At 47.1% G+C, this 27,804-nt stretch overlaps 1 protein-coding gene and 1 long non-coding RNA gene across 4 annotated transcripts in view; one reads left to right on the plus strand and one right to left on the minus strand.

The window, feature by feature from the left end:
• Window positions 1-10,000: 10,000 nt before the first annotated feature.
• On the minus strand, window positions 10,001-12,375 carry LOC310833552. Of its 2 annotated transcripts, XR_014558782.1 has the most exons (3): window positions 12,173-12,245; window positions 11,007-11,240; window positions 10,001-10,087 (listed from the first exon to the last, which is right to left on the minus strand). It is a non-coding gene; the product is annotated as an uncharacterized lncRNA (long non-coding RNA). The 2 variants fall into 2 exon arrangements; XR_014558781.1 differs by having other exon boundaries at window positions 10,001-11,240; window positions 12,173-12,375.
• A 197-nt stretch (window positions 12,376-12,572) lies between these two features.
• The window catches only part of CA14 (carbonic anhydrase 14), a 32,217-nt gene continuing 16,985 nt past the window's right edge, over window positions 12,573-27,804 (plus strand). For both annotated transcript variants that reach the window (XM_083716012.1, XM_083716011.1), the window contains exons 1-2: window positions 12,573-13,016; window positions 23,535-23,555. In XM_083716012.1, the coding sequence (XP_083572138.1) occupies window positions 12,959-13,016; window positions 23,535-23,555 (79 nt within the window). In that variant the 5' untranslated portion in view covers window positions 12,573-12,958. The remainder of the gene's footprint in view (window positions 13,017-23,534; window positions 23,556-27,804) is intronic.

A 27,804-nucleotide genomic window follows, 5' to 3' on the forward strand; every position in this document is an offset into this window, starting at 1 on the left:
CGGCCCAATCGCCTTCTCAATCCAGCCCACAGACAGTCTGGGAATCAGCGTGTTTTTACATGAGTAGAATGTGTGCTTTTATTTAAAATGCATCTCTGGGTTATTTGTGGGGCATAGGAATTCGTTCATCCCCCCCCCCAAAAAAATATAGTCCGGCCCCCCACAAGGTCTGAGGGACAGCGAACCGGCCCCCTGCTGAAAAAGTTTGCTGATCCCTAACACTAGCAGCTTCTCCCAGTGATAGCTCATGCTGGGTTTGGCTTCAGGGAAATTAAGTTGTGAGATTCTGCTGAGACTTTTCTTTAAAATCCTGTGGAGTGCCTGACAGATATTTTATTTCCTTTCGCATGTTTATATGCTGCTTTTGGTCACAAGGAACCTCAACCCGGTTTATGTAAAAAAAAAAAAATTAAACAAATTGTATCATTACACCTGCTTATTTATTTATTGTTTCATTTATATTCCTCCTTTTCTCCAAGGGGCTCAAGATGTTGTATGCAACACTCCTCCAATTCTCCATTTCACCCTCACAACAACCCTGGGAGGTAGGCCAGGCTGAGAGGTCATACCCAGTGAGCTTCAAGGCTAAGTGGGGATTCGAACCCAGATCTCTCCCATGTCCTAGTCCAGCACTCTAACCATTACACAATATCGACAGAGGATGCTTGACCCCCAAGAGACTCCCAACCATAGCTGTCAACTTACAGATTTGAAAATAAGGGACCAGCAGCCAAAATAAGGGATTTTCCAAGCACAGGTATGTTCAACTTCTGAGCCCCTCCGAGCCAAAGGCAGAAAGCCCAGCCAGCAGCCAAACGAAGCCTCAAGCGGTGGTTCCCACAGCGCAGCAACCCGGCAAAGGGGATGCAGCAAGCAAAACCATCGTCACCTCTCCGCTGGGAAGCGCTGAGCAAAGGCGAGTCCCCAGGCAACACGGCCGATTTGATTGGCGCAAGGCATGCAAGCTCCACCCCCCAGTCGTTCTTAGACTCCTTATTGGGTGAGCAACGCAGCCAAGCAACACAGTTGGAGCCTCCCTCCTCCCTGGCCGGCAGGGAGGGAGGGAGAGGAGCTGCTTCCTTTGAAACCCGGGAAATTTAAGGGACATCATCAATAAGGGACAGCAGGGGGACATGGTGCTGGGATAAGGGACTTTCCCACCAAATAAGGGATGGTTGACAGCTATGCTGGCATCTAGTGCTGCCATGGTTTTAATAACAGAAGAAAAGAGATGTACAGTTTATAATGGAACAACAAAAAAATGGCCTCGTCACTGCATCACAGACGCTGACACCATCACAACGCCCCGTTCTATATTGTTTTAGATGCCTGCATAAAGCTTGATTTATTTCCAGAAGTCTCCCTAGGCATATAATTCAGTTTCCTATGTTGCTTTTTTTAAAAAAAAAATTACTTATTTTCTCTGTGTTTTAGTGATACTTGCTTTATGCATATTTGCTTTTGAATAGTTTTGTGGATTTTAGCTGTGTCTAAAATTTTAAAGGTGTGTGCACTGCTTAGAGAGCTTTTAGATTGAACAGCTTATAGATACTTGCAAATAAACAAATTTACTGTTATTATTGCTACCACCAAATAACTCTTTCTTGTTACTGGGTGCCAGACATTGTATCCCTGGGTGTTAGGTTGCCACTTCGCCCCCTCCCTCCCAACCCTTGAAAAAGCTGCAAAGCAGGCAGAAATCCAACAGGCGAAGCTTGGCCCAGCTTTGAAAGACTTGGGGTGCTATTTCGGAGGTGTCCAGCACGCATCTTGTAAGCCAGGGGTCAGCAGTCTTTTTCAGCAGGGGGCCGGGCCACTGAGCCTCAGACCTTGTGGGGGGTCGGACTCTATTTTGGAAAAAAAATATGAATGAATTCCTATGCCCCACAAATATCCCCGAGATGCATTTTAAATAAAAACACACATTCTACTCTTGTAGAAACATCAGGCAGGCCCCACAAATACCGTCGTATTTTTCGCTCTATAAGAGGCACCTTTTCCCTCCTGAAAAGTAAGGGGAAATGTGTGTGCGTCTTATGGAGCGAATGCAGGCTGCACAGCTATCCCAGAAGCCAAAACAGCAAGAGGGATTGCTGCTTTCACTGTGCAGCGATCCCTCTTGCTGTTCTGGCTTCTGAGATTCAGAATATTTTTTTCCTTGTTTTCCTCCTCTAAAAACTAGGTGCGTCTTGTGGTCGGGTGCGTCTTATAGAGCGAAAAAGACGGTGATCCAGAGATGTATTTTAAATAAAAGGGCACATTCTACTCATGTAAAATCACGCTGATTCCCGGGCCGTCCGTGGGCCAGATTTAGTAGGCGATTGGGCCAGATCTGGCCCCCAGGCCTTAGGTGGTGTACCCATGTTCAAAGCGCTCTCAGGCTTGCAACAACAGAGGGATGTTTCATAAGCCTTTTTACTGGGGAGTTGGGAAAGAGCGATGTGCTGACACAGTGCGCCAGCCCAGGGGCGTCTGCATTTTCAAAACCCCAGCTGTCGACAAGCCAGCCTCTCCAGGGCAGGGCAAAGGTTGGGCTTATGAAAGCAAAGGGAAGCCACGTGTGAGCAAACCGGTCTGTTGGGCCAGGGAGGTGACGGCGAACTGGTGAAAGTGGCCAGCCGGAGCCGTCTGGAAAAGGTTGGCACCGGGTTCAGGAAGCGCTGCAGTGCAATCTGAGCTGATGGCTGGGTGTGCTTTTTGGGAAAGGGCCCGAGGAGGGGAGACATGTGAAATGAGTAAAAGTTTGCTGCGAGTCTATTTCCGCCCCAATCCCAGGTTCAGTTCCTGGCAGGATTTCCAGCTAGGGCTGGGAAAACACCATTGGCTAAAACCTTGGAGAGGTGCTGCCAGTCAGTGCTGACAATACTAAGCTTTTTGTTGTTGTTGCTTAGTCGTTTAGTCGTGTCTGACTCTTCGTGACCCCCTGGACCAGAGCATGCCAAGCACTCCTGTCTTCCACTGCCTCCCGCAGTTTGGTCAGACTCATGCTAGTAGCTTTGAGAACACTGTCCCACCATCTCGTCCTCTGTCGTCCCCTTCTCCTTGTGCCCTCCATCTTTCCCAACATCAGGGTCTTTTCCAGGGAGTCTTCTCTTCTCATGAGGTGGCCAAAGTATTGGAGCCTCAGCTTCAGGATCTGTCCTTCTAGTGAGCACTCAGGGCTGATTTCCTTCACAATGGATAGGTTTGATCTTCTTGCAGTCCATGGGACTCTCCAGAGTCTCCTCCAGCACCAGAATTCAAAAGCATCAATTCTTCGGCGATCAGCCTTCTTTATGGTCCAGCTCTCACTTCCATACATCCCTACTGGGAAAACCATGGCTTTAACTATACGGACCTTTGTTGGCAAGGTGATGTGTCTACTTTTTAAGATGCTGTCTAGGTTTGTCATTGCTTTCCTCCCAAGAAGCAGGCGTCTACTAAGCTAGATGGGCCATTTGCCCCGCTTAAAAACCAGCAGTCGGTTGAGAACCATGAGGACTAGAATCCTGCTTTATTTTAAGGGGAAGGGCTGTAGCTCAGTGGTTGAGCACCTGGATTGCAAACAGATGGTCCCAGTTTTGATCGCTGATGCGAGTGTCCCCGTTTCAAATCCTAAACTCGCCACATGTTTCTTCTGCATGTTGTTATCTGAGCCACCAGAGGGCAGTGTAAACCAATGTGATTTCAGAACATAATTCACAGTTTTCAATAGCAAAGCAAAGTGTGACTCCTATCAGCCAGATCAGTGAATGGTGGTATCCAAGCTATGTTTTAATCAGAGTGAAGGTAAAGGGACCCCTGACCATTAGGTCCACTCGTGGCCGACTCTGGGGTTGCGGCGCTCATCTCGCTTTATTGGCCGAGGGAGCCGGCGTACAGCTTCCGGGTCATGTGGCCAGCATGACTAAGCCGCTTCTGGCGAACCAGAGCAGCGCACGGAAACGCCGTTTACCTTCCCACCAGAGTGGTACCTATTGATCTACTTGCACTTTGACGTGCTTTCGAACTGCTAGGTTGGCAGGAGCAGGGACTGAGCAACGGAAGCTCACCCCGTCGCAGGGATTCGAACCGCCGACCTTCTGATTGGCAAGTCCTAGGCTCTGTGGTTTAACCCACAGCACCACCCGTGTCCCTTAATTACATACTACAGTGGTACCTCGGGTTACATATGCTTCAGGTTACATACGCTTCAGGTTACAGACTCCGCTAACCCAGAAATAGTACCTTGGGCTAAGAACTTTGCTTCAGGATGAGAACAGAAATCATGCTCTGGTGGCGCGGCGGCAGCAGGAGGCCCCATTAGCTAAAATGGTGCTTCAGGTTAAGAACGGACCTCCAAAACGAATTAAGTACTTAACCCGAGGTACCACTGTATACACACACATTTTACATTACATTTTGCATGTATACTTGCTCCTAGGAGCTGACTTCCCTCCTTCCTTCTTCTGGCTTTTTTATATCGTCTCTAAATTTTTCGCATCGTCTTTATCCATTTTGTATATTGTTCTTCTTCTTCCACTTTGTCTGTAAACAAATAAATATTTCTATATATACGTTTCTTGTTGTCTGTCTATATTCATTTACAAATACTGTTAGTTACATTGGTCACATTATACATTTTATTATTTTCTAGTCATATTCTTTGTATTTTCCCATTATGAGATTTATTTCTACTGGTTTCACTATTTCACCTTGTCTTCCCTATATATGACATAAATTTTCCCCATTCTTTTTGAAACGATTCGTCGCCCCGTTGTCGAATTTCCCCCATTAGTTTGGCTATTTCTGCGTATTCCATAACCTTCTGCTGCCACTCTTCTACTGTTCAAATTATCTTTTACGTATGAGCGCCGAGCTCGTGTTTGCCGTTTCTGGACCTGCTTATTTTCCCTGCTCATGGTGAACTTCTTTTTCCATCACTTGGAAAGAGGTAGATGGTGTGCAGGGCCGGTGCTGAGTTTCAACGCCTCAAAGGCCTCTGGCTCCACTTCATCAGATAAGGAGGTTACACAAAATGATCCCTCACCAGAGAGAGGGATCATAGCTAGGCGAATAACTACTGGGAGCTTTTTAGGGCAAAGGATGACAACTTTCCCTCTCCTGTTATTTCTGATACTTTTAATCCCCTCTCCTAGGAGTTGGTGTGACATTTGGAGGGGAGAGAGGTCTCTGCCCCAAGGGGATTGCAATTTAGAAATTTACATGGGGAGAAAGCAGGGGATGGGAACGGCGGTAGGGGCAGCACCAGAATATTTTTTTTCGGGGTGGGAGATGGGGGTGGAGGAACAGGAAGATCAAAGTATATTTCTAGGTGGGTGAGCTGAGTCCCACGTGTTACAAATTTTAAGAAAGGCACCCATAAAAACATTCATTAAATACTGACTGGTTAAAAAAAGAAAAAAAGCCCTGTTCAATATGAACAATGCAGGCTAGGTGTGAGTGCGCCTAAAATGCAATTTTTAGGGAAAGCGACATACAGGAACTGAACAATATTAGGCAGCATTGCTTTGCAAAACTGCAAAGTTGGTAAAATTGCAAGCACGTGTTTGTGTGTGCAGGCATTGGTATCCTGAAATGCTAATAAATTTTCATGGTTTTGAATAATAATGACTATGATTTTTAACGATTAATAAAATCGCAAACTAATTTGGTCATGTGGAGAATTGAAGTCAATAATTAAAAAGAGAGACTTTGAGAGAAAATGGAATTGACAGATTTGCCTGCGCCTAGACGCAGCCAAAAGGTGGTTGTTAACTGCATTCAAACCCCACTTTTTTCTCTGAAGAGCTCCAGGGGACAAACATGGTTCTCTCCTTTCTCTGGTCGCCACAACAACCCTGTGAGGTAGGTCAGGCTGAGAGGAAACCCCAAGGCCACACCCAGGGAGAGCTTCAGGGCCAAGTGGCAGCACTCGAACCCTGGTCCCTCCCAGGTCCTAGCCCGGCACTCGAACACACTACACCATATTGGCTCTCGTCCCACTAAAGCTCTCCCCTCTGCAAAACCAAATAAACAGAAATCTTCTGAATCTCTGAAAGTCACAAAATATTCACTCTTGATGGATTCTCTTGAAAAACCTAGAACCTACAGAAATGCTTCATAATCCCATCTATATGGGGAATGGAATTGTATAACTGTTATGTACTGAAGTTCTCACCCTGGGCCAGCAGGGGGATACTGTAGATAGTTATGCAAATAAGGGATCGAAAGTGACGCTCAGTGATTGGATAGTTTTAGAAAATTGTTACAGTTACGTTGTACTGGAGCTCTATATAAGCAGGCTGACGGAACCCTTCAGTTCAGTTCTGTTCTGGCCTGTGAATAAACAAGAGCTGTTTGAAGAATCGCTGTGTCGTCTGATATGTTCACCCACAACTTAACAATAACAGCTATTCCTATGAAGCATTTCTGTATCTGTCAGGGACGCAGCGGGAGCGCAGGGAGGGGAGGAGATGGAGAGCGAGGGGGAGCAATCCGAGGGCAGCGTAGGAGAAGATGACAGTAGCCCGAGAGATTCCATGAGCCTCTCCAGCGAATCAGAAGATTCACAGAAGGGGGCGCCGGTGGCCAGGGCAAGGGGGGCCCCAAGGGGGACACCCCAGAAGCAAGGGGCCAGCGGGGACTCCCAGAGCAGCAGTTGGAAATCAGGACCAGCTTCCCCACCAGAGCGTAGTGGGGGGGAGGAGTCCCAGGTATCAGGGCCAGCGTATTCACCACCAGCGAGAGAAGATGAGTCAGGATTGACCACGCCTCCATCGGAGAGCGGGGGAACGGTCAAGAGGAAGGTTGCCGGCTGGGCGCGCGCGCCAAGTTCAAATGTACAGGCGAGTGGCACAGCAGGTAGCCCGGATAGGGAACCAGGTCCTAAAGCCCGCCGGAAGGAGGGGCAAGAATCAGGGGGGTCAGCGTCAGAAGAGTCCAGAAAGGATGAAACCCCAGCGGGCAGGAGGGCCCAGAGGAGGAAGGAGCTAAGGAAGAGGTGGAGCAAGGCTAGAGTCTTAAACTGGTGTGGAAGGGGAGGAGATTCAGACGGAGCTTCACCGGTCTAGGGTTTAAGACGTAGAGCTGCACGCTGCGGCTTTGAAATGGAAACTGAACGTCAATAAAGACTTTTGTACATAACTACAGCCGGGCGTTGGTCCTCTGTGAGCTGGGACCTAGGGGCGGCTCTGACAGTATCCTTCTGCTGTGCTGAAGAAGAATTCCACGAAACAGTGGGGATATCCGGAATCACTGTTCACTACGTCTGTTTGCGGACCACTTCGGCAGCGTTGGACGTCATAAAACAAAGCTTTAAGAATCTGACCCATTGCTTCTCTCAGAGACTTGCATAGCCCAACACACACTTTCAGAGACCTATAAGACACCTGTTCATTTGGTTCTAGGTTTTCAGGAGAATCCACCAAGAGTGCACATTTTGTGACTTTCAGAGATTTAGAAGATTTCTGTTTATTTGGTTTTGTTGACAGTGGTACCTCGGGTTACATACGCTTTAGGTTACATACACTTCAGGTTACAGACACCGCTAACCCAGAAATAGTGCTTCAAGTTAAGAACTTTGCTTCAGGATAAGAACAGAAATCGTGGTCCGGCGGCACGGCAGCAGCAGGAGGCCCCATTAGCTAAAGCGGTGCTTTAGGTTAAGAACAGTTTCAGGTTAAGAATGGACCTCCGGAACGAATTAAGTACTTAACCCGAGGTACCACTGTATTTGGTTTTGCAGAGAGTGCATATTTCATATATTTCATATTGTTCAACGTTCTGTATAGCTTGTATAAAGAGTTTATATTGACATCGCATTGTTGAAAGGGGAGGCGGTAGCAGGATGCAGGTGAAACCTAACGGAAGGTAAGCAAACGAGCTTGCGGTGGAGAAATCAGGGCACTGTGACTGTGACTCCGTTTGCAGCGGTGAAGAGCAGGCCTATGAATAGAGCAGGACTCTGGCCCGCAATGTTTGGTCTGTCAGGGAGCTGACTTGACAAGGGTGCAGTTCAAATCTTGCAGAGGCCACGGCTAATGTTACAACATGACGTGTCCAGGATCCAGCCGCCGTGGCCATGCCAACATGCCTCATGGGCAGCAGAGCCTGGCATGATTCCTACACCTCAGGAGGTCCACGCATTTATTTTTGAGAGCGCTGGTGAATCTGCCACCTCAGAGGAGCTCAGCTTGTGCGTCTCTGTGTGAATCTCTTTGTGTGCGGAAAGGACTATCGATGGCTATCAGCCACAACGACCTTTCTCTGCAAGAAAGCAGGAAATGCTTCTGGATCCCAGTTGGTGGAGAGTGTTGCTTTTGTCCTGAAATCTTGCTCAAGAGTTTCCCGCAGGTTGGTCACTGTGAGTAGAGGATGCTGAACTAGGTGCATGCTCTAGTTATCTCCCGCTTGGACTACTGCAATGCGCTCTACGTGGGGCTACCTTTGAAGGTGACCTGGAAACTACAACTAATCCAGAATGCGGCAGCTAGACTGGAGATTGGGGGCGGCCGCCGAGACCACATAACACTGGTCTTGTGTTTTTTTTTTAATAATAATTTATTAATTTTCAACACAAATAAAAACAAAACAATCAACACACACAAACAAACACAAACATATAAACATGTATAATTTCAAATCTTTTTTTCATAACCTTACTTCTCGGACTTCCCCCTCCCTCCCCTTCTCTGCTTCCCTATTTTAAAAGTTTCTTCAACAACCCTTCAGGCCGGTTAATTAATCACTTATTGTCTTTTTAAATTTCTTCTGGTAATTAATCTATCAATCAATTACAGCTGTAATTCCATATTTTCCTTTACCTTGACATTTTAACATTCATCAATATTACAACAGTTCTTAAGATATACTTTAAACTTCTTCCAATCTTCTTCCACCGTCTCTTTCTCTTGGTCACGAATTCTGCCAGTCATCTCTGCCAGTCCCATATAGTCAATCACCTTCGCCTGCCATTCTTCCAGCGTGGGTAGTTCTTGTGTCTTCCAATACTTTGCTAGGAGAACCCTCACTGCTGTGGTGGCATACATAAAAAACGTCCTATCCTTCCTTGGCACCAATTGGCCCACATAACACTGGTCGTGAAAGACCTACATTGGCTCCCAGTACGTTTCTGAGCACAATTCAAAGTGTTGGTGCTGACCTAAATGGCCTCAAAGGCCCAGTAGACCTGAAGGAGTGTCTCCACCCCCATCGTTCTGCCCGGACACTGAGCTCCAGCGCCGAGGGCCTTCTGGCGGTTCCCTCACTGCGAGAAGTGAGGTTATAGGAAACCAGGCAGAGGGCCTTCTCGGTAGTGGCGCCCGCCCTGTGGAACGCCCTCCCATCAGACGTCAAAGCGATAAACAACTATCTGGCATTCAGAAGACATCTGAAGGCAGCCCTGTTCAGGGAAGTTTTTAATGTGTGACATTTTAGTGTATTTTTGGTCTCTGTAGAAGCCGCCCAGAGTGGCTGGGGAAACCCAGCCAGATGGGTGGGATACAAATAAATTATTATTATTATTATTATTATTATTATTATTATTATTATTATTTGGGACCCTGATGGAGGTAAATATATTTAGCTCACCCGTGTGGAGTACAGTGGACACTCGGGTTGTGAATGTGAACCATGCAGGATGCACATTCGCAACCCGCAGCATTCACAACCCGCGCCTGCGCAGGTTGCAATTCGGTGCTTCTGCACATGTACAAAGCACAATTTAGCACTTCTGCGCATGCGCGACCGCCGAAACCCGGAAGTAACCCATTCCAGTACTTCCAGGTTTCAGCGGTCTGCAACCCGATAAAACACAACCTGAAGCAGTCTGTAACCCGAGGTATGACTGTAATTAATAAAAGAACCGGCTGGACGCCTAGATTGGGCTTAACACAATCTCCCGTGGGAGAGAGCCCCCTGCAGAATTTAAAACAGTCATAATGCCAGGCAGGGGAATAATAGGCTGTTAGACCCTTTTCTATACCCCATTTAGCTTGCTTACGTGCTTCCCCCATCGCAATGAACAGACCACACTCTTAAGTAAGTTTCAAAGTTTTACTTGCAAAATCCAAAGGTCTGGTTCATGTATCATTCCACGTGGCAGCAAGGAGAACACAGGTAGAATGCTCTTGGGTACAAAATACAGAAAGATAGTTTCAAGATCAGACATGTCCTTCCTGGCATGTTACATGGCACAAAGAAGAATAAGGAAAGAAGATTCACTTTCTCCCTCACTGGAGGCGAGGGGGTGTGACCTAACTGAGTCTAGCAATGCAGCTCTGTGGTCTTAACCCTTTCGTGCCTTAGCTAGCTCTATGCTTGCAAATTATGTTTAACTGCAATTTCCAATACCCCTTTGGCCTGATCCAGCCGCAAGGGAGTCCTTACATTCTTATGAAGCCCACAAGAAGGGTGAGGCGTCAAACTGCCCTCTCTTCCTGTTGCTAACTCACAACTAATATTCACAGCATGGCCGCCTCTGATCATGAGGGTAGCATTGGCCTTCCAGAAAGGGATTACTGGATTGCCCCCAGAAAGGGTAAAACCCAGATTAAATGCAAAAAGAAAGGGGGGAGGCTGGAGTTTCGATGCAAGCAAGGTGGAACGTGGTTGCTACAAATACACTTTCACGCACGGGGAGCCCCCCACCTCATAAATGGACGCCAGTCTGGATGTCTTCAAAGAAATGGAAAGATTTCTTTAGGAATAAACACTGAAATCAGTGGAATTTAAAAACGCTTAAGGGTTGCAATCTCGTGCATGCTTACTTGGGCAGAGTAAATCCCTTTCAAGCTAAGCAGCCACTGATTACCTTACCCTCTCCAAATTGGTCCGATTCCCCTTTTAAAAGCCATCTAATTTGATGATTTCCTGCAGCAGGGAGTTCCACAGTTTGGCCCCCGAAGGAGCACGTTTGTTTGTTTACCACCCATGTAGCTAAGTATTTCAGGTGGTTTGCAAACATCAATATCTGCAACCCCAACTGCGAAAGCAGTTAAACTTGAAAATAAATAAAAGCATCTGTGTCGGAGCACAGTGCTAGACACCTTAATCCTCCTTACGCTCCCTTCAGATATTTATTTTGAAGATTGATGCTCCTCATAGAAGGGGCTGACATCCGTCCTGGACACTGTGCCGAGGCCGACAAACAGCTTTGAGAAGTCTCCCACAGCCTCTGTTTTTGGCTGGCCTCCACATTGCGTTCTTCTTTGGTCATCTTCGCTGCCTTCCAGGCCTCCGTGGAGCCAAACCGAGAAAGAGCCTCGTGGTACAACAGACGCCTTAAAAGAAAAAAGCAAGCACATTTGAGCATCCATAAGCTTTTGTGGACCAGACGCCACTTTGCCAGAGTCTGGGTTTCAGTTCCGCATTGCGTAGGAATGCAGGAAGCTGTTGGTTAACATCAACAATGTGTCCGGGACCAATTGTTCCACCTAGCATCTAGCATTACCAGCACTGACTGGCAGCAGAGGCTCTCCAGGCTTTTGGGCAGGAGACCTTCCCTGCCTTACCCAGAGAGGCCGCTGGCGATTGAACCTGAGCCCTTCTGCATGCAGAGCAGGTGCTCTCTCGACATCTTCCTGCAAAAGTAAGAGTCTAGTCCTCATGGTTTTGATTTGAGAAGAAGGGAAAAAGGTAAAGGGACCCCTGACCATTAGGTCCAGTCGTGGCCGACTCTGGGGTTACAGCGCTCATCTCGCTTTATTGGCCGAGGGAGCCGGCATACAGCTTCTGGGTCATGTGGCCAGCAGGACTAAGCCGCTTCTGGCAAACCAGAGCAGCGCACGGAAACGCCGTTTACCTTCCCTCCGGAGCGGTACCTATTTATCTACTTGCACTTTGACGTGCTTTCGAACTGCTAGGTGGGCAGGAGCAGGGACCGAGCAACGGGAGCTCACCCCGTCGTGGGGATTCGAACTGCTGACCTTCTGATCGGCAAGTCCTTGGCTCTGTAGTTTAACCCACAGTGCCACCTGCGTCCCTTGAGAAGAAGGTAGGAAGATGTTTTTCACCAAATCAGACCCTGGGCTCCATCAGGCTCGGGCCTTCTGCATGCAAAACAGCTTCTACCACCGCCAAACCTCGACCCTCGGACCCTCGGCCGTAATGCCACGTGGCAGATAGTAACTGGCTAATTTCCTCTAGGCGGAGTGACTCAGCCCTTTAACTCAGACGGCTGAGGCACAGAGTCAGGGATCTGTAGGGCACTGACCTTTTCGATTCAGGGTGCCCCGTAAGCTCAGGGACAAGGGAGACAGTGACAACTGGAACCTTTGTGCTCCAGGCATTCTGTGTATGCTCAGTGGAACCCTTGCCTTCATTGTTACATTACAGGGTTCCTAACAGGCTCCTGATGCAGGTAAACGAGTCCCTGGCCCCGGACCCGCTTTTGCCATTTTATAATCACCGCCAGAACCGTCCCTTTCCCATGCCCCCCACTCCAGCCCGTCTCCTCTGTTAGGACCAGCGGATCAAAGCACCCGGCCTCTTGCAGAGGGACTTGGCTGGCACAGGCCTGAACAGCGGCCAAATTCCAGCCCCCCTTCCCCCGTCCCCTTTCTCTCTCTCTCTCTCTCTCTCTCTCTCTCTCTCTCGCCTTGTCCAAACACCGTTGGTACTCCACAGACTTCTGTGGACGACGTATTTAAGGAGCAGGGTCCTGGGGCGCCGGGCAAACTCCCTCTGTCGCTCAGAGCTACCTTAAAAACGAAATAAAAAACGTCCAGGGACTTTTTTTTGGTGGTTGGCAAAGTGGCTCCGATGACTCCCTGGGAGAGGACAAGGTAAAAAGGCAAAAGAAGGCAGATCTCATTTGTGGTGACCTGGACGTCCATCCGAACCCATTCTGCTTCGGGGAACTGAATATACCTTTGCGCAGACTGGGAAGCCACAGTGGAAGCAAGCATAAAAAGGCAATTGTTATTATTATTCTTTGGACCAGAGAACATCCATCTATTTAAAAATAAATCCTCATCCACCTGTCTTCTGCCATTGCAAGATGCTCTTTGCTGTTCTCTTCCTGCAAGTTTTGCCCCAAGTTTGGACTGGGAGCGGCGGTAAGTGATCACCTTGATAATTTCTGCTCTTTTGCCGCTGGGTGGATTTCCCCTCTGTTGGGATGAGGTGCAGTTGAGCCTCTGTTGTCAACCGTTTGTGGATGGCTAGAGCCTAATTCTCCCCCAAATAAACAGAGCAGCCCCGACTCTTTTTGCACAAACAAACAAACAAACCCCCAAGTAATCAGCGTTTGGACGGAATCGACGGCTGCGTTTGCAAATGCCGGCTATTCCTCTTCTACAGACGTGTCCCCTGAAGGGCATTTGCAACGACTTTGCGCCCGTTCCAGAGCCAGTGTGGCTTAGTGGATAGAGTGTTGGGCTAGGACACGGGAGAGCAGGGTTCGAATCTCCACTTGGCCCTGAAGCACATTGAGTGACCTCAGCCTAACCAATCTTGCAGGGTTGTGGGAATTAAATGAAGACTAGGACCTGGGGGAGACCAGGGTTCAAAGCCCCAGTAGGCTACTGGGTGTTTGCTTGGGCAGACACTGCCTCTCTCAGTTCAGCCTCGTTGTGCAGTCGTTGTGCAGATAATAATAATAATAATAATAATAATAATAATAATAATAATAATTTATTATTTATATCCCACCCATCTGGCTGGGTTTCCCTAGCCACTCTGGGCGGCTTCCAACAAAACACTAATATACAATAACCTATTAAACATTAAAAGCTTCCTTAAACAGGGCTGCCTTCAGATATCTTCTAAAAATTTGGTAGTTATTTTTCTCTTTGACATCTAGTGGGAGGGCGTTCCACAGGGCGGGATAAAATAGAGAAGTATGTAAGCCACCGTGAGCTCCTTGAAGGAGAGGTGAAATACAAATGTAAGTCGTCATCATCATCGTAATAATAATAATAGTAATAGTAATTCATTTAGACCAGAGCTAACAAATGTCATATAGAACGACATATACTTTGCTATTCCTAACTTGGCACAGGGGAGGAATTTGGTCTTCGCTTCCCGCATGACGCGTCCCAAGGCAGTACAAGAACACAACTATCGTTTGACATTGCCCTTCTCTGAATTTTGCAATGCAGCTGTACAACAAACCAGCCAACCCAAAAAAGTGAAAAAAATGTGTACCTTTTTTTGTGTGTGGGGGGGTGAAGTGTCTACAAAGTGCATGCATTAGCCAGAGGAATCTACAAAATCACGTCAGCAGAAACTGCATGTCAAAAGGTGTGCTTTTTTTTGAGTGCAAAAAATATGCACAAAAATGCTGGTGAATTTTCACGAGGGCTTAAGAAACAAAACTAATGTGGGCACATGCAAGCGTGTGATGAACTGAATTTAGGACTGGGGAAAGGAGGAATTGCTCTGACAGACTAATCCATTATGATCTGCAACCTCTACAAAACGTTATTTTTCTTACAGTAATAATATATATCACTAGTTATTATTATCTGTTTTTATTATTTACTATTAGATTATTAATTACTAGTTATTGTAAGATGTTATTAACAAGTCATCAATATTAGTTATTTCTGTTATTGTTGATATTATTATTAATGTTAATATTAATATTAATATCATCATCACCATTATCATTATTTCTTGCCTACCCTTCTCCACCAGATTGCAGGGCAGGTTACAGCAATTTAAAATTCAATACAGTCGTATCTTGGGTCCCAAACACCTTGCGAATTGAACGTTTTGGCTCTCGAATGCCGTAAACCTGGAAGTGAGTGTTCCACTTTGTGAACTATTTTCGGAAGCCAAATGTCCGACGCTGGTTCCGCGGCTTCCGATTGGCTGCAGGAGCTTCCTACAGCCAATCGGAAGCTGCGCCTTGGTTTCTGAACGTTTTGGAAGTCAAACGGACTTCTGGAACGGATTCTGTTCGACTTCCGAGGTACGACTGTATTGAAAGCAGTTGGAGGACTAGGGTGGATCCTGTAAATATCTATCTCAAGTGTCAAAGGGCAGGGCAAAGAGGTGTGTGACAACAACAACAACCAACAACAACAACAACACCACACCCTGTCTTCCACCCTCCTAGGCAAAACTCTCAAGGAGTCAAGAGAGGATAATGACTCAAAATCTGAGGAGTGGACATCCCACACTCTACCTAAAAGAACAGGAAGTGGTTTGTTTATTTGGAATTGTCCACACCTTTGCACCCAGGTGATGATGATGATGAAGCCGAGAATAATAATGAGAATAATAATAATAATAATAATAATAATAATAATAATAATAATAATACATTAGGAGGAAATAGCAGAGAATGATCCAAATGCAGTTTTGGTTTTAAATGCAGTGTAAGGTAGCCTCCAGGGATGCGGACGGCACTGTGGGTTAAACCACAGAGCCTAGGACTTGCCGATCAGAAGGTCGGCAGTTCGAATCCGCATGACGGGGTGAGCTCCCGTTGCTCGGTCCCTGCTCCTGCCAACCCAGCAGTACGAAAGCACGTCAAAGTGCAAGTAGATAAATAGGTACCACTCTGGCGGGAAGGTAAACGGCGTTTCCGTGCGCTGCTCTGGTTTGCCAGAAGCGGCTTAGTGATGTTGGCCACATGACCCAGAAGCTGTACGCCGGCTCCCTCGGCCAATAAAGCGAGATGAGTGCCGCAACCCCAGAGTCAGTCACGACTGGACCTAATGGTCAGGGGTCCCTTTACCTTTACCTTAAAGGTAAATATATGGGAGTATATTGTATTTAAAAATGGGGTGTAAGAGTTTTTAGGGGGTTACCTAGGCTGGGATAGCTGGGATAGCAGGCTTGTTGGTTTTTGAATGTCTGATGTAGATTTTTTTCAATTTCGTTTTTTCTGTATGGGACAATGACAATAAAGATTATGGTATCGAATACTGTGAAATAAAAAGGAAGAAAACGCCAAAGCAGAGATCTGACGAAGCAGAGCAGATATCGTTCGGGAGAAATAGGCTTCCATGTAGAAGAGCCGTGTTCAGAAAATAAAGGCTTTTGAGGCCTGCAAAATGGCGCCTCGTACCCAGGAACATCAGAAACTGGCTTGGACCGAGAGACCCTTGGTCTACCTAGCTCAATATTGCCTACACGGGCCAGCAGAGGCTTTGCAGGGTTTCAGGCTTAGATGCTGGGGATAAAACCTGGAACCTCCCGCTTGGGGCTCTCTCGCCGGACTATTGCGCAGGAGAGAAAGCGAGGTGCTAGTGAACAGATGGATGATTTAAAGAGGAAGAAAGGGAGGTGCTTCTCGCCACATTGGGCGCTTGGGTCCTTTTCACTCAGTCTTGTCTGCAACTCTCCAGCATCTCTTTCAGGGTTACGCAGTGTTTCTCAACCTGTGGGTGCCCAGATGTTGTTGGACTACAACTCCCATCATGCCTAGCCACCATAACCAGTGGTCAGGGATGATGGGAGTTGTAGTCCCAAAACATCTGGGGGACCACAGGTTGAGGACCGCTGGTTTACAGGAAGGGATCCCCTCCCCCAGACCTAACTGGACAGACCTGTTCGAAATGTAAGAGGCTTGTGGCCAACCTAACTCAAGAGGGGATTGAGAGCGAGAGGGAGATATTTTTCTTTGTTGTTGTTGTTTAGTTGTTTAGTCATGTCCAACTCTTCGTGACCCCCTGGACCAGAGCACGCCAAGCACTTCTGTCTTCCACTGCCTCCCGCAGTTTGGTCAAACTCATGCTGGTAGCTTCGCGAACACTATCCAACCATCTCCTCCTCTGTCGTCCCCTTCTCCTGGTGCCCTCCATCTTTCCCAACATCAGGGTCTTTTCCAGGGAGTCCTCTCTTCTCATGAGGTGGCCAAAGTACTGGAGTCTCAGCTTCAGGATCTGTCCTTCTAGTGAGCACTGAGGGCTGATTTCCTTCAGAATGGAGAGGTTTGATCTTCTTGCATTCCATGGGACTCTCAAGAGTCTCCTCCAGCACCAGAATTCAAAAGCATTAATTCTTCGGCAATCAGCCTTCTTTACGGTCCAGCTCTCACTTCCATACATCACTACTGGGAAAACCATAGCTTTTACTATACGCACCTTTGTTGGCAAGGTGATGTGTCTACTTTTTAAGATGCTGTCTAGATTTTTTCTTTAAACCATTTTTCTTTAAACCACCTTAAAAGGCATATCCATTTTGCCCAGATCCAAGCGCTCTTTTTTGCCGCTGAAGCACAACAAACGGCAATTCGGGTTTCGCGTGGATAGCTGTTTGCTCTGGTTTAGTGGGAAAGAGCAGGATTTCACAGGGAAAGCTCTGGGGCAAAAACAGGGTTCTCAGAAACAGAGGCTTAAAGCATGAACAGTGCATGGAAAATGTGCTTAAGCTCTGCATGTGTTTGCATTTCTCAGAGGTCTTAGCCGGACGTCCTCCAGGTGAGAAACGAACAGCTTTATTGTGGAGAAAACTCGCACAACATCCTGTTCTCTTGACATGACAGATGTCTGCAAAACTGGGCCTGGCATGGTGAAAGTGGATAGAATAATCGAATCATAGAACTGTAGGGATGGGTGGGATCCTGAGGGTCATCTAGTCCAACCCCCCGCGATGCAGGAATCTTTTGCCCAACGCAGAACTTGAACCCGCGACCCTGAGATTAAGAGCCTCGTGCTCTACCAACCGAGCTATGGCAGGACAGAAAGAGGTTTTCCCTTCCTTTCCTAACACTAGAACTCGTGGGTGTTATGTACTGAAGTTCTCACCCTGGGCCAGCAGGGGTATACTGTAGATAGTTATGCAAATGAAGGATCGAAAGTGACGTTCAGTGATTGGATAGTTTTTATGCAAATGAAGGACCAAAAGTGACGTTCAGTGATTGGATAGTTTTAGAAAGTTGCTACAGTAACGTTGTACTGGAGCTCTATATAAGCAGGCTGACTGAGCCCTTCAGTTCAGTTCTGTTCTGGCCTCTGAATAAACAAGAGCTGTTTGAAGAATCGCTGTGTCGTCTGATATTTTCACCCACAACTTAACAGTGGGCATTCGGTGAAGCTGAATGTTGGAAGGTTCAGGGCAGATGGAAAGAAACTATGGAACTCTCTGCCACAGGCCACCAACTTGGATGCTTTCCAAAGCAGATTTGGAAATTCACAGAGGAGGAGATACTACTAGCCAGGATGGCGATGCTCAGCTGCCACAGTCGGAGGGAGCGGGGGCGGAGGAAGGGGGGCGGTGGGGAGTGGGCCGCCCCGGGTATCAGCAATAAGGGGGTGACAAAATGGCGGGCGGCACTCACTGCGAGGCCTGCAGCGCGCCCAAGCCACGTGTCTCTCCTGGGAGTGATGCAGTGGCTTGGGTGCCCGCTGCCCCAATAATAATAATAAAATTTTCTTTATATCCCGCCCTCCCCAACCAAAGCTGGGCTCAGAGCGGCTAACAACAGTAAAACCAGCACAGTTTACATAAAATCGCAGTCAATTAATTGGAATACATTCTAAAATCAATTCATTCTAAAATCAATTCAGAATCAAATTAATGGCAACCGTTGGGCTAGAGTTTTATGAGGTTCACAGAAGGAGGGGGTCAGACTATGCCTTGGCCAAAAGCCTGGTGGAACAGCTCCGTCTTGCAGGCCCTGCGGAAAGATGTCAAATCCTGCAGGGCCCTAGTCTCTTGGGACAGAGCGTTTCACCAGATCAGGGCCAGTACTGAAAAGGCCCTGGCTCTCGTTGAGGCCAGCCTAACCTCCCTATGGCCCAGGATCTCCAAGATGTTTTTATTTGCAGACTGTAAGGTCCTCCATGGGACATACGACGGGACATCCTGCACCGGCTGGCCCCCAGTATGTTTCCGAGCACAAGTCAAAGTGTTGGTGCTGACCTTTAAAGCCCTAAACGGCCTTGGTCCAGTAGACCTGAAGGAGCGTCTCCACCCCCATCGTTCTGCCTGGACACTGAGGTCCAGCTCCGAGGGCCTTCTGGCGGTTCCCTCATTGCGAGAAGCCAAGTTACAGGGAACCAGGCAGAGGGCCTTCTCGGTGGTGGCGCCCGCCCTGTGGAACGCCCTCCCAGCAGATGTCAAAGAGAACAACAACTACCAGACTTTTAGAAGACATCTGAAGGCAGCCCTGTTTAGGGAAGCTTTTAACGTTTGATGTATTACGGTATTTTACTATTTTGTTGGAAGCCGCCCAGAGTGGCTGGGGAAACCCAGCCAGATGGGTGGGATATAAATAATAAATTATTATTATTATTATTATTATTATTATTATTATTATTATTATTGGCCCTGCCTCTGGGCGCAGGGCACACGCACCACCCCAGGCGCCTGATCAACTTGCTCTGCTGCTGCGAGAGAACAATGCTTTTGAATCTCAGTTTCTGGAAACCTCAGGAGGAGAGATTGATCTTGTGCTTGTATCCTGTTTGCTGGTTTCCCCAGGGTGAGACCAGGGTGCTGGACTGGGCGGGCCTGATCCAGCCGGCTCTTCTTATTTTCACAAGAAATCCCTCAAAAAAATAACTTCCCAGCTCCCTCTGTTTGTCAAGACCCAGTCTCAGCTTCCTGGCCCCTGCCCAGCCCATGGCAGGATCCCAGGGAGCTTCCTTGCCTGATGGAGAGATGGACCATTGCCCTTATATCCCTCAAGCTCTTTTTATGTTCTCATGACAAAATTCAGCCTGGTGCCTGCATTGAAGTCTTTCGGGAACGTGCGACGGAAGCCATTGGCTCTTCTGATGGAACCTCCAGCTCCAGAGGCAGTCTATTTTGATTCCTACGTTCTTTGGGGGATCATTTGGCCAACATACGATGCTGGACTAGATGGGTCATTGGCTTGATCCAGGAGACTCTTCTTATGGAGTAAAGGAGTGGACTTCATCATGTTGGCGGGCATTTATACACATAGCACGTGGGTGTAGAGAGAGGGAGAGGAAATGTAAATAGTGAGGCCAGATAGAAATTTCGCCCCCACAAAAAACACAGCCTGTTGATTAGTAGTAGTAGTAGTAGTAGTAGTAATAATAATAATAATAATAATAATAATAATAATAATAATAATTTTTATTTATGCCCTGCCCTCCCCGGCCAGAGCCAGGCTCAGGGTGGCTAACACCAGTAAAATTACAGTAAAATCATAATAGGGGGGGGGGGGGAACCAATTTAAAATACAGGTTAAAATGCAATTTAAAATGCAGCCTCATTTTAAAAGTAGCCTCTCTCTCTATATATATACCGTATATAAAATCCCCTATAAAGTTGAAATGCTCACAAGGTATGCAGAGTGACCATTTACAGCGGTGGACATTGGCGCTGACATAACCATCCTGTTAATGTCCATCTGTTAGAGGTGGGAGGAAAAAAACCTGTTGTCTTGATTTGGGCCTAGATTAATAGAGTCAAACTTCCTGGTAAGTTACAGCTCGGCAGTTTCGGGCCGAGAGCAAAGGCAGCAAAAGTGGGGATTCACGCAACCGACAAGGCGAGTTTGAGGCATGTGAATGTGCGAACTTTCAGGTGGCGCAAGGCTCTTCTCGGCCGTGTTTGCTTTGCTCTGGCTGGAGCAGCCGCCGGCCGCAATGGCTACAGCCTCCTTCCACTGTCGGAGGCCGAATGTTTTTAAAACAGGCCTGTCAGGGGTTCTTCCGCTGCGATTCCTGCATTGCACGGGGTTGGCCAAACGACCTTCCAGCTCTACGTTTCTATGGTTCGGCTGGCATTCTTACGCTATGACAGAAAAGATTTGAATACGAGGTCACAGAAATAGAATCAAAGAATTGTAGAATTGGGACACCTGGGGGTCATCTAGTCCAACCCCATGGAAAGCAGGAATCTCAGCTAAAGCATCCATTACAGTTGGCCTTCCAGCCTCTGCTTAAAAACCTCCAAGGAAGAGGGAGTCCACCACCTCTTTTTTTTTTAAATAATTTTTATTGAGTTTTCATATTTAATTACATCTCATTGAACAAATCTATGACATAAAGCATTGCTCAAACAGAGCATCCTTCCGTCCCTCTTTCTGACTTCCACACATCTTTTACTGAATTCTCGCATTTCTATAACCACTTTTTACCTTAAAACTTCTTCTTTTTTTATAAAAATTACCCCCTTATATGTAAATCAGTTCCTTATTTTCACATTACAAAGCATTTCAAACCTACAAACGTTTTCAAATGTTTACAATTTTCTTTCATATAGAATATAAATTTGCTCCAGTCCTTTTGAAACAGTTTGTCTCGCTGATTCCGGATCTTCCCCGTCAGCTTTGCCATCTCCACATATTCTACCATCTTTATCTGCCAGTCTTCAAACGTAGGACGTTCATGGTGCTTCTTGAGGGAGTCGGTTCCACTGTCAAATCCACTCTTTCCGGCAGAAATTTCTTTCGAGTATTGAATCGGAATCTCCTTTTATTTATTTTTTCTTGTTATATAAATTTTATTAGTTTTTTAACACATCGTTTCCAACAATAATTAAACATACTTTTGTATCTTACACAATTTTTTTTGACTCCCATCTACATCTGAACATTTCCCAATCTATTCACTTAATTTACCTTTCTTACTTTCACTATTAAGTTTAAATCTCATAACGAATACCTCTATTCTTTCTCTACTTTGCAACGTTTCATATATTTCTCCTTACAAAACTTCTTGTAGTCCTGCTAGTGTAATTTGTTGCTCTTTGAATAGTTCGTATTTTTCTTCCAATCTTTTGTGAATCTCTGGTCCCGCAGGTTTCGAATCCTCCCTGTCATTTTATCTAATTCTGCGTAGTCCGTTAATTTTGTCTGCCATTCTTCTTTCGTCGGAATTTCCTCTTGCAGGAATCTCCCGTCTTGTAGCCCTAACTTCTTCCAAGCTATTGGGGAGGGAAGGAAAACCTTCTCCACCACTTTTTTCCAAGTTCACGCGACCGAGGTAAATTTAGCAGTGGCCCGAGATAAACTCTCCTGCAAATCAGATCCCTGGGAAGGGACTGCCTTCCTTTTCAGGCATGGAACGAAATTCCAATTCGCTTATCTTCTTCGACTCAGGTTTCTTCTGTTGCAGCTGACTGCTCACCAATTTTAGGTCCCAGGTGTGATTTAACACACCCCTCTCTCTACATACATGCATTCATGTATATGTATAGATATGTATATTTCGGCTACAAATAAATTTAAAAGCATCCACCGGCTTTCCCAAAGTGTAATCGGAGATGGGCTTTTTAGATTCTCAAACATTCCCTGGGGATGAAATGACCTTTTGTAAAAGCTCCTTCGTTATTTTTAAAAAACAAAACATACTAAAGGAGCCAGCTCAAAAGGGCAGAACCTCTCTGAGGGCAAGGATGAGGTACTGGCCAATAAACTTTTCAAAATGCCACATGGGATTACGTCATGAGATGATGGGGGGGGGGTGCGTGAGAGAGCACTTGCGGCTGTCAAAAGGTGTCTTAACAGGACAAGATGGAACCTCAGGATCAGATGCAGTCTACCTCAGATTATGGGACGCGGGTGGCGCTGTGGGTTAAAGCACAGAGCCTAGGGCTTGCCGATCAGAAGGTCGCCGGTTCAAATCCCCGTGATGGGGTGAGCTCCCGTCGCTCAGTCCCTGCTCCTGCCAACCTAGCAGTTCGAAAGCACGAAGTGCAAGTAGATAAATAGGTACCGCTCCGGTGGGAAGGTAAGCGGCGTTTCCGTGCGCTGCTCTGGTTCGCCAGAAGCGGCTTAGTCATGCTGGCCACATGATCCGGAAGCTGTATGCCGGCTCCCTCGGCCAATAAAGCGAGATGAGTGCTGCAACTCCAGAGTCGGCCACGACTGGACCTAACGGTCAGGGGTCCCTTTACCTTTAAAGGTAAAGGTAAAGGTACCCCTGCCCGTACGGGCCAGTCTTGACAGACTCTGGGGTTGTGCGCCCATCTCACTCAAGAGGCCAGGGGCCAGCGCTGTCCGGAGACACTTCCGGGTCACGTGGCCAGCGTGACATCGCTGCTCTGTCGACCCAGAGCCGCACACGGAAACGCCGTTTACCTTCCCGCTGGTAAGCGGTCCCTATTTATCTACTTGCACCCGGAGGTGCTTTCGAACTGCTAGGTTGGCAGGCGCTGGAACTGAGCAGCGGGAGCGCACCCCGCCACAGGGATTCGAACCGCCGACCTTTCAATCGGCAAGTCCTAGGCGCTGAGGCTTTAACCCACAGCGCCACCTGCGTCCCACTACCTTTACCTTTACCTCAGATTATAAGATACAGATGAACAGCAGCAGGGGAGGGCTGGTGTCTTCTTGCCCTGCAATGGGGCATTGCTGGGGGGGGAGGGCAATAGAGGAAAACAGAGTTCTGAGCCCAAGACCCTTCTCCAGCGATTTCCAGCACCTGGTATTCAGAAACATCGCTGCGTCTCACTGCAGACGCAGAGCATCGCCAACATGACTAGTAGCCATTGATAGCCCTCTCCTCGTGAATTTGACCAATGCTCTTTCAAAGACCCCCATGTTGTTGGCCCTCACTGCCTCCTGTGGCAGGGAGTTCCAGAGTCTAACTATGTGTTGTGTGAATAAGTCCTTTCTTTTATCCAACTTATACATGGTGATTATTGCTGACGATGCTAAGATTTAGCAACACTGATTCGCCACTTCTCTTCTCCCTTTGCAGGATCCCACTGGACATACGAAGGTAAGGAGAGGCTGTTCGTCCTCCCGGTGTCTGAATTTGCTTTCCAGAATTTCAAATGCATTCATTTGTTGCCAGTGGTAAGTTTGCCACAGTACCACGTTTGAGGAGGCCCCCACCCTGACTTACATGCAGCACCAAGGAAACAATGCCAGGCTGTGTAGTCTGATGATAAGCTCCTGAGCATGCACAGAATGTCTTTGCCTAGCTGCCTTCTTTCTCTGTGGCATCAGCATGGTGTAGCAGTTAGAGGGGGACCTGGGAGTCCAGGGTTCGAATCCCCCACTCTGCTATGAAGCTGGTTGGGTGACCTGTGGGGCAATCACTCACTCTTGTCCTAACCTTTCCTGCAGGCTTGCTGCAAGGACCAAATGGAGACAACTATGTACATTGCGAATGAAATAAAAATGCAACACATATGCAATAAAAAGAGAGAGAGAGTAAATAATTAAGCTCCTTTCATGAAGGTTTTGGGAGAGGCAAATAACTTGAAAGATTGCTTCTCCCTAGGCAAACCAACCTGGTGTTAAGATCCCTGGTGATCACCTTGAAAAGGTGAATTTAGCCTTAGTTAGCCTTGGTGAAGACCTGATGTTTTCATCCCCAAAAAGCTTTCCATTGAAATAAGGCTGCATTTTAATGTTTTAATGTCTTAATGTTGTATTTTAATCTTGTTTTTAGGTTGTATTTCAATTAATTTGTTTTTATATCAGTTATTAACCGCCCTGAGCCCGGTCTTGGCTGGGGAGGGCGGGGTATAAATAAAATTTATTATTATTATTATTATTATTATTATTATTATTATTAAGTAGGTGTTTGCCCAGCTTCTGGAAGGAGGGTCTGATAGGGTCCTAGAGTCCCCCTCCCCAAAGCCAGGCAAGCCATCACCAGACTGCCAGAGCCTTGCAACTTCTGCCCAAAACCCGGCGCCTTGTTTACCTGGCTTAAGCCAGCGCTGGTGGGAGGTTGTGAAGTGGTCTCGCACACGGAGGCATATTACCAAGGTCTGCCCCGGTCCCCTTCGTCTCATCAGCATCAGAGGCCCGGCTGGTGGTGACAAGAGACAGGCCCTTTTCTTTGGCAGCTCCCAGACTGTGGAATTCCTTCCCGGGAAAGTCTAGACTGGCTCCCTCTTTGTTATCCTTCCGCCGGCAGACCGATGCCTACCTGCTCAGACAGGCCTTTGGAAACAAAGATTCAGATGCTGCTGCTGTGTGGGCAAACACTCATGTGCATTGGCTACATTCAAATGAAGGAAAGGCACTGCATATCTGCCTCAGCAAATTAATAATAATAATAATAATAAATTTTATTTACCGTATATCCCGCCCTCCCCAGCCGAAGCCGGGCTCAGGGCAGCTAACAACAATCAAACAATCAGATAAACGCACGTTCTAAAAATATTTCATTATAAAAATCAATTAAAATCAAATTAATGGCAACTGATTAAGCAAGATTCTGTGCAGGTTGCCAGAGGAGGGAGTCAGGCTGCGCCCTGACCAAAGGCCTGGTGGAACAGCTCTGTCTTGCAGGCCCTGCGGAAGGATGTCAGGTCTCGCAGGGCCCTAGTCTCTTGTGACAGAGCGTTCCACCAGATTGGAGCCGCAGCCGAGAAGGCCCTGGCTCTAGTTGAGGCCAGCCTAACCTCTCTGAGGCCTGGGACCTTGAGGTGTCAAGGTCCCCAAGCCACCCCAAATAACTCACACATTACACATAATTTTTGTTTAAGGTTTTTGGCATCATTTTTGGCCACAACTTTATTAAAATACAAAAAATGTGAGTGGTTGCTCAGGCATTGGTTGCGACTATCTTCCCCCAGGGGGGACAGACTGACATTTCGCAAACCTACGAAAGTCAGAAAAGGGGAATACATTTGGGGGTAGCAACAGAGCAGGGAACCTGCCCTCAGCCCTCCCCAAATGCAACCAGGGGCTCTTGCGTGGCCCTAGCCCCTTGACAGGGTTTGGACAAAAGCAATAGTGAGCCCCTGTATTCCTTTAACGGAATCTCTTGCAGCAGCAGCATTAGAGGGGCAGGCACAGCCAATCCACGCCCCTCAACCAACCAAACCATAAACCAATGCCTAACCGCAAGTTGTGACGATTTGCTACGCAGTAGGCAAAAACCAAATGGCACCAGCCAATCAGCCAAATGGACAAAATTCCTACCAGGCCCCTGCCCCCTAAGCAGACAACCCCATGACAGGCACAGCAAGGTCAACACGAACAACCCTAAATATGGGGGGGGGGGGCAATCTGATGCACGGGCAAAAAGAGGATGCTCTATGCCTCCCTATGCAGGGGCTTTTAACATTCCTAGCTGTCAATCACAGAATGGCAACATTAACTTCATCCCAACAACAAGGGAAGCCCAATCACAACAGTGGCCAATGATCAATTAGCCCGCCCCACAACTTTGGAGTGTCTTGTCGGCCCCCACCGCAACACGTGCTCTGCAAGCTTTGTGCATCCTTTTTCTGGTTAATTGGCCATAACATTTGATAGAATGCAGATAATTGAATGAGCATCATTGCATTACATTCTCCATTAAATTATCTTTCCATTGATATATAATTTTATGGCATTGCTCCCCAAAAAAGTGGTGTTATGGGCAATCAAACCTCAAAAATACACTTTCCCCCACAATTTTGGCCACTAGTGGAAATTGCAGGGGCTCAGTGTGCTCTGATGTGTTTGAAGGGCTGCTTTGAGCAAGTTTGCTTTTGCCACCTTGCATTTTATAATGCTGCCGTTAAATGTCATAAGCTGCCTTATGATGATGGATAGCTCTGTTGGTTAGAGCATGGTGCTGGTAACGTCAAGTTCATGAGTTCGATCCCTGTCCGGGACAGCTGCATATTCCTGCATTGCAGATGCTCAGAGGTCCCTTACAACTCTATAATTATATGCTTCCATGTGGATCCCTAGACAGCATCTTAAAAAGCAGAGACATCACCTTGCCAACAAAGGTCCGTATAAGATATGGTTTTCCCAGTAGTGATATATGGAAGTGAGAGCTGGACCATCAAGAAGGCTGATCGCCGAAGAATGGATGCTTTTGAATTCTGGTGCTGGAGGAGACTCTTGAGAGTCCCATGGACTGCAAGAAGATCAAACCTCTCCATTCTGAAGGAAATCAGCCCTGAGTGCTCACTGGAAGGACAGATCCTGAAGCTGAGGCTCCAAGACTTTGGCCACATCATGAGAAGAGAAGACTCCCTGGAAAAGACCCTGATGTTGGGAAAGATGGAGGGCACAAGGAGAAGGGGACGACAGAGGACGAGATGGTGGGACAGTGTTCTCAAAGCTACCAGCATGAGTTTGACCAAACTGCGGGAGGCAGTGGAAGACAGAAGTGCCTGGTGTGCTCTGGTCCAGGGGGTCACGAAGAGTCAGACACTAAACAACAACAATATGGATCCCAACTTGGGGAAAAGGCGGGATGTAAATAGATTAAATCAGGGGTTCCCAAAGCAAGAGGTGGTGCTTCCTGAGGGTGGGTGGGATCACCCAGAGGGCGCCAAGAGGCAAGGTGGGGGGCATTGGAGGAATAAATGACTCAGACTTTGCAAAGCTGATCCTTCTTCTTTGGCAATCCCTTGTAGCCGAGTAAGATTGTCTTCCATAAACACGGTTTTAACAATGAATTTGTAAGTGACCGTGGAGGCCAATTCTGGATCCACACGTCCTTCCACAGTGGGGACATTGGTTTCCGGGCGGGAGGTGATCACAGTGTGGATTTGCTCAGCATGCCTTCCTCTTAGCACGTTTCTCCCTTGCGTCCTGAGTTTGAGCGTCTCAAAGCCCGTGACACCTTTAGGAAAGGCTGTTCTCCAACTGGAGCGCTTGCAGGCCAGTGTTTCCCAATTGTTGGTGTTTATACTACATTTTTAAAGATATGCCTTCAGATAGTCTTTAAACCTCTTTTGTTGACCATCAGCATTACGCTTTCCATTTTAAAATTCGGAATAGAGTAGTTGATTTGGAAGACGATCATCAGGTATCCGCACAACATGACCAGGCCAACGAAGTTGATGTTGAAGATTCATTGCTTCAACACTGGTGATCTTTGCTTCTTCCAGTACACTGGTATTAGTTTGCCTATCTTCCCAAGTGATGTGTAAGATTTTTCAGAGACACTGTTGATGGAATCTTTCGAGTCTGGTACCACTGGATCAAATCGCCCTTTTGCCGAACTAATCAAACCAAATAGTTTCCACTGGATTTTGAATAAATGTGCAATTAGTTGTTGC

The sequence above is a fragment of the Podarcis gaigeae genome (assembly GCF_964106915.1).
Source record: "Podarcis gaigeae genome assembly, chromosome: 16".
Classification (NCBI taxonomy): domain Eukaryota; kingdom Metazoa; phylum Chordata; class Lepidosauria; order Squamata; family Lacertidae; genus Podarcis; species Podarcis gaigeae.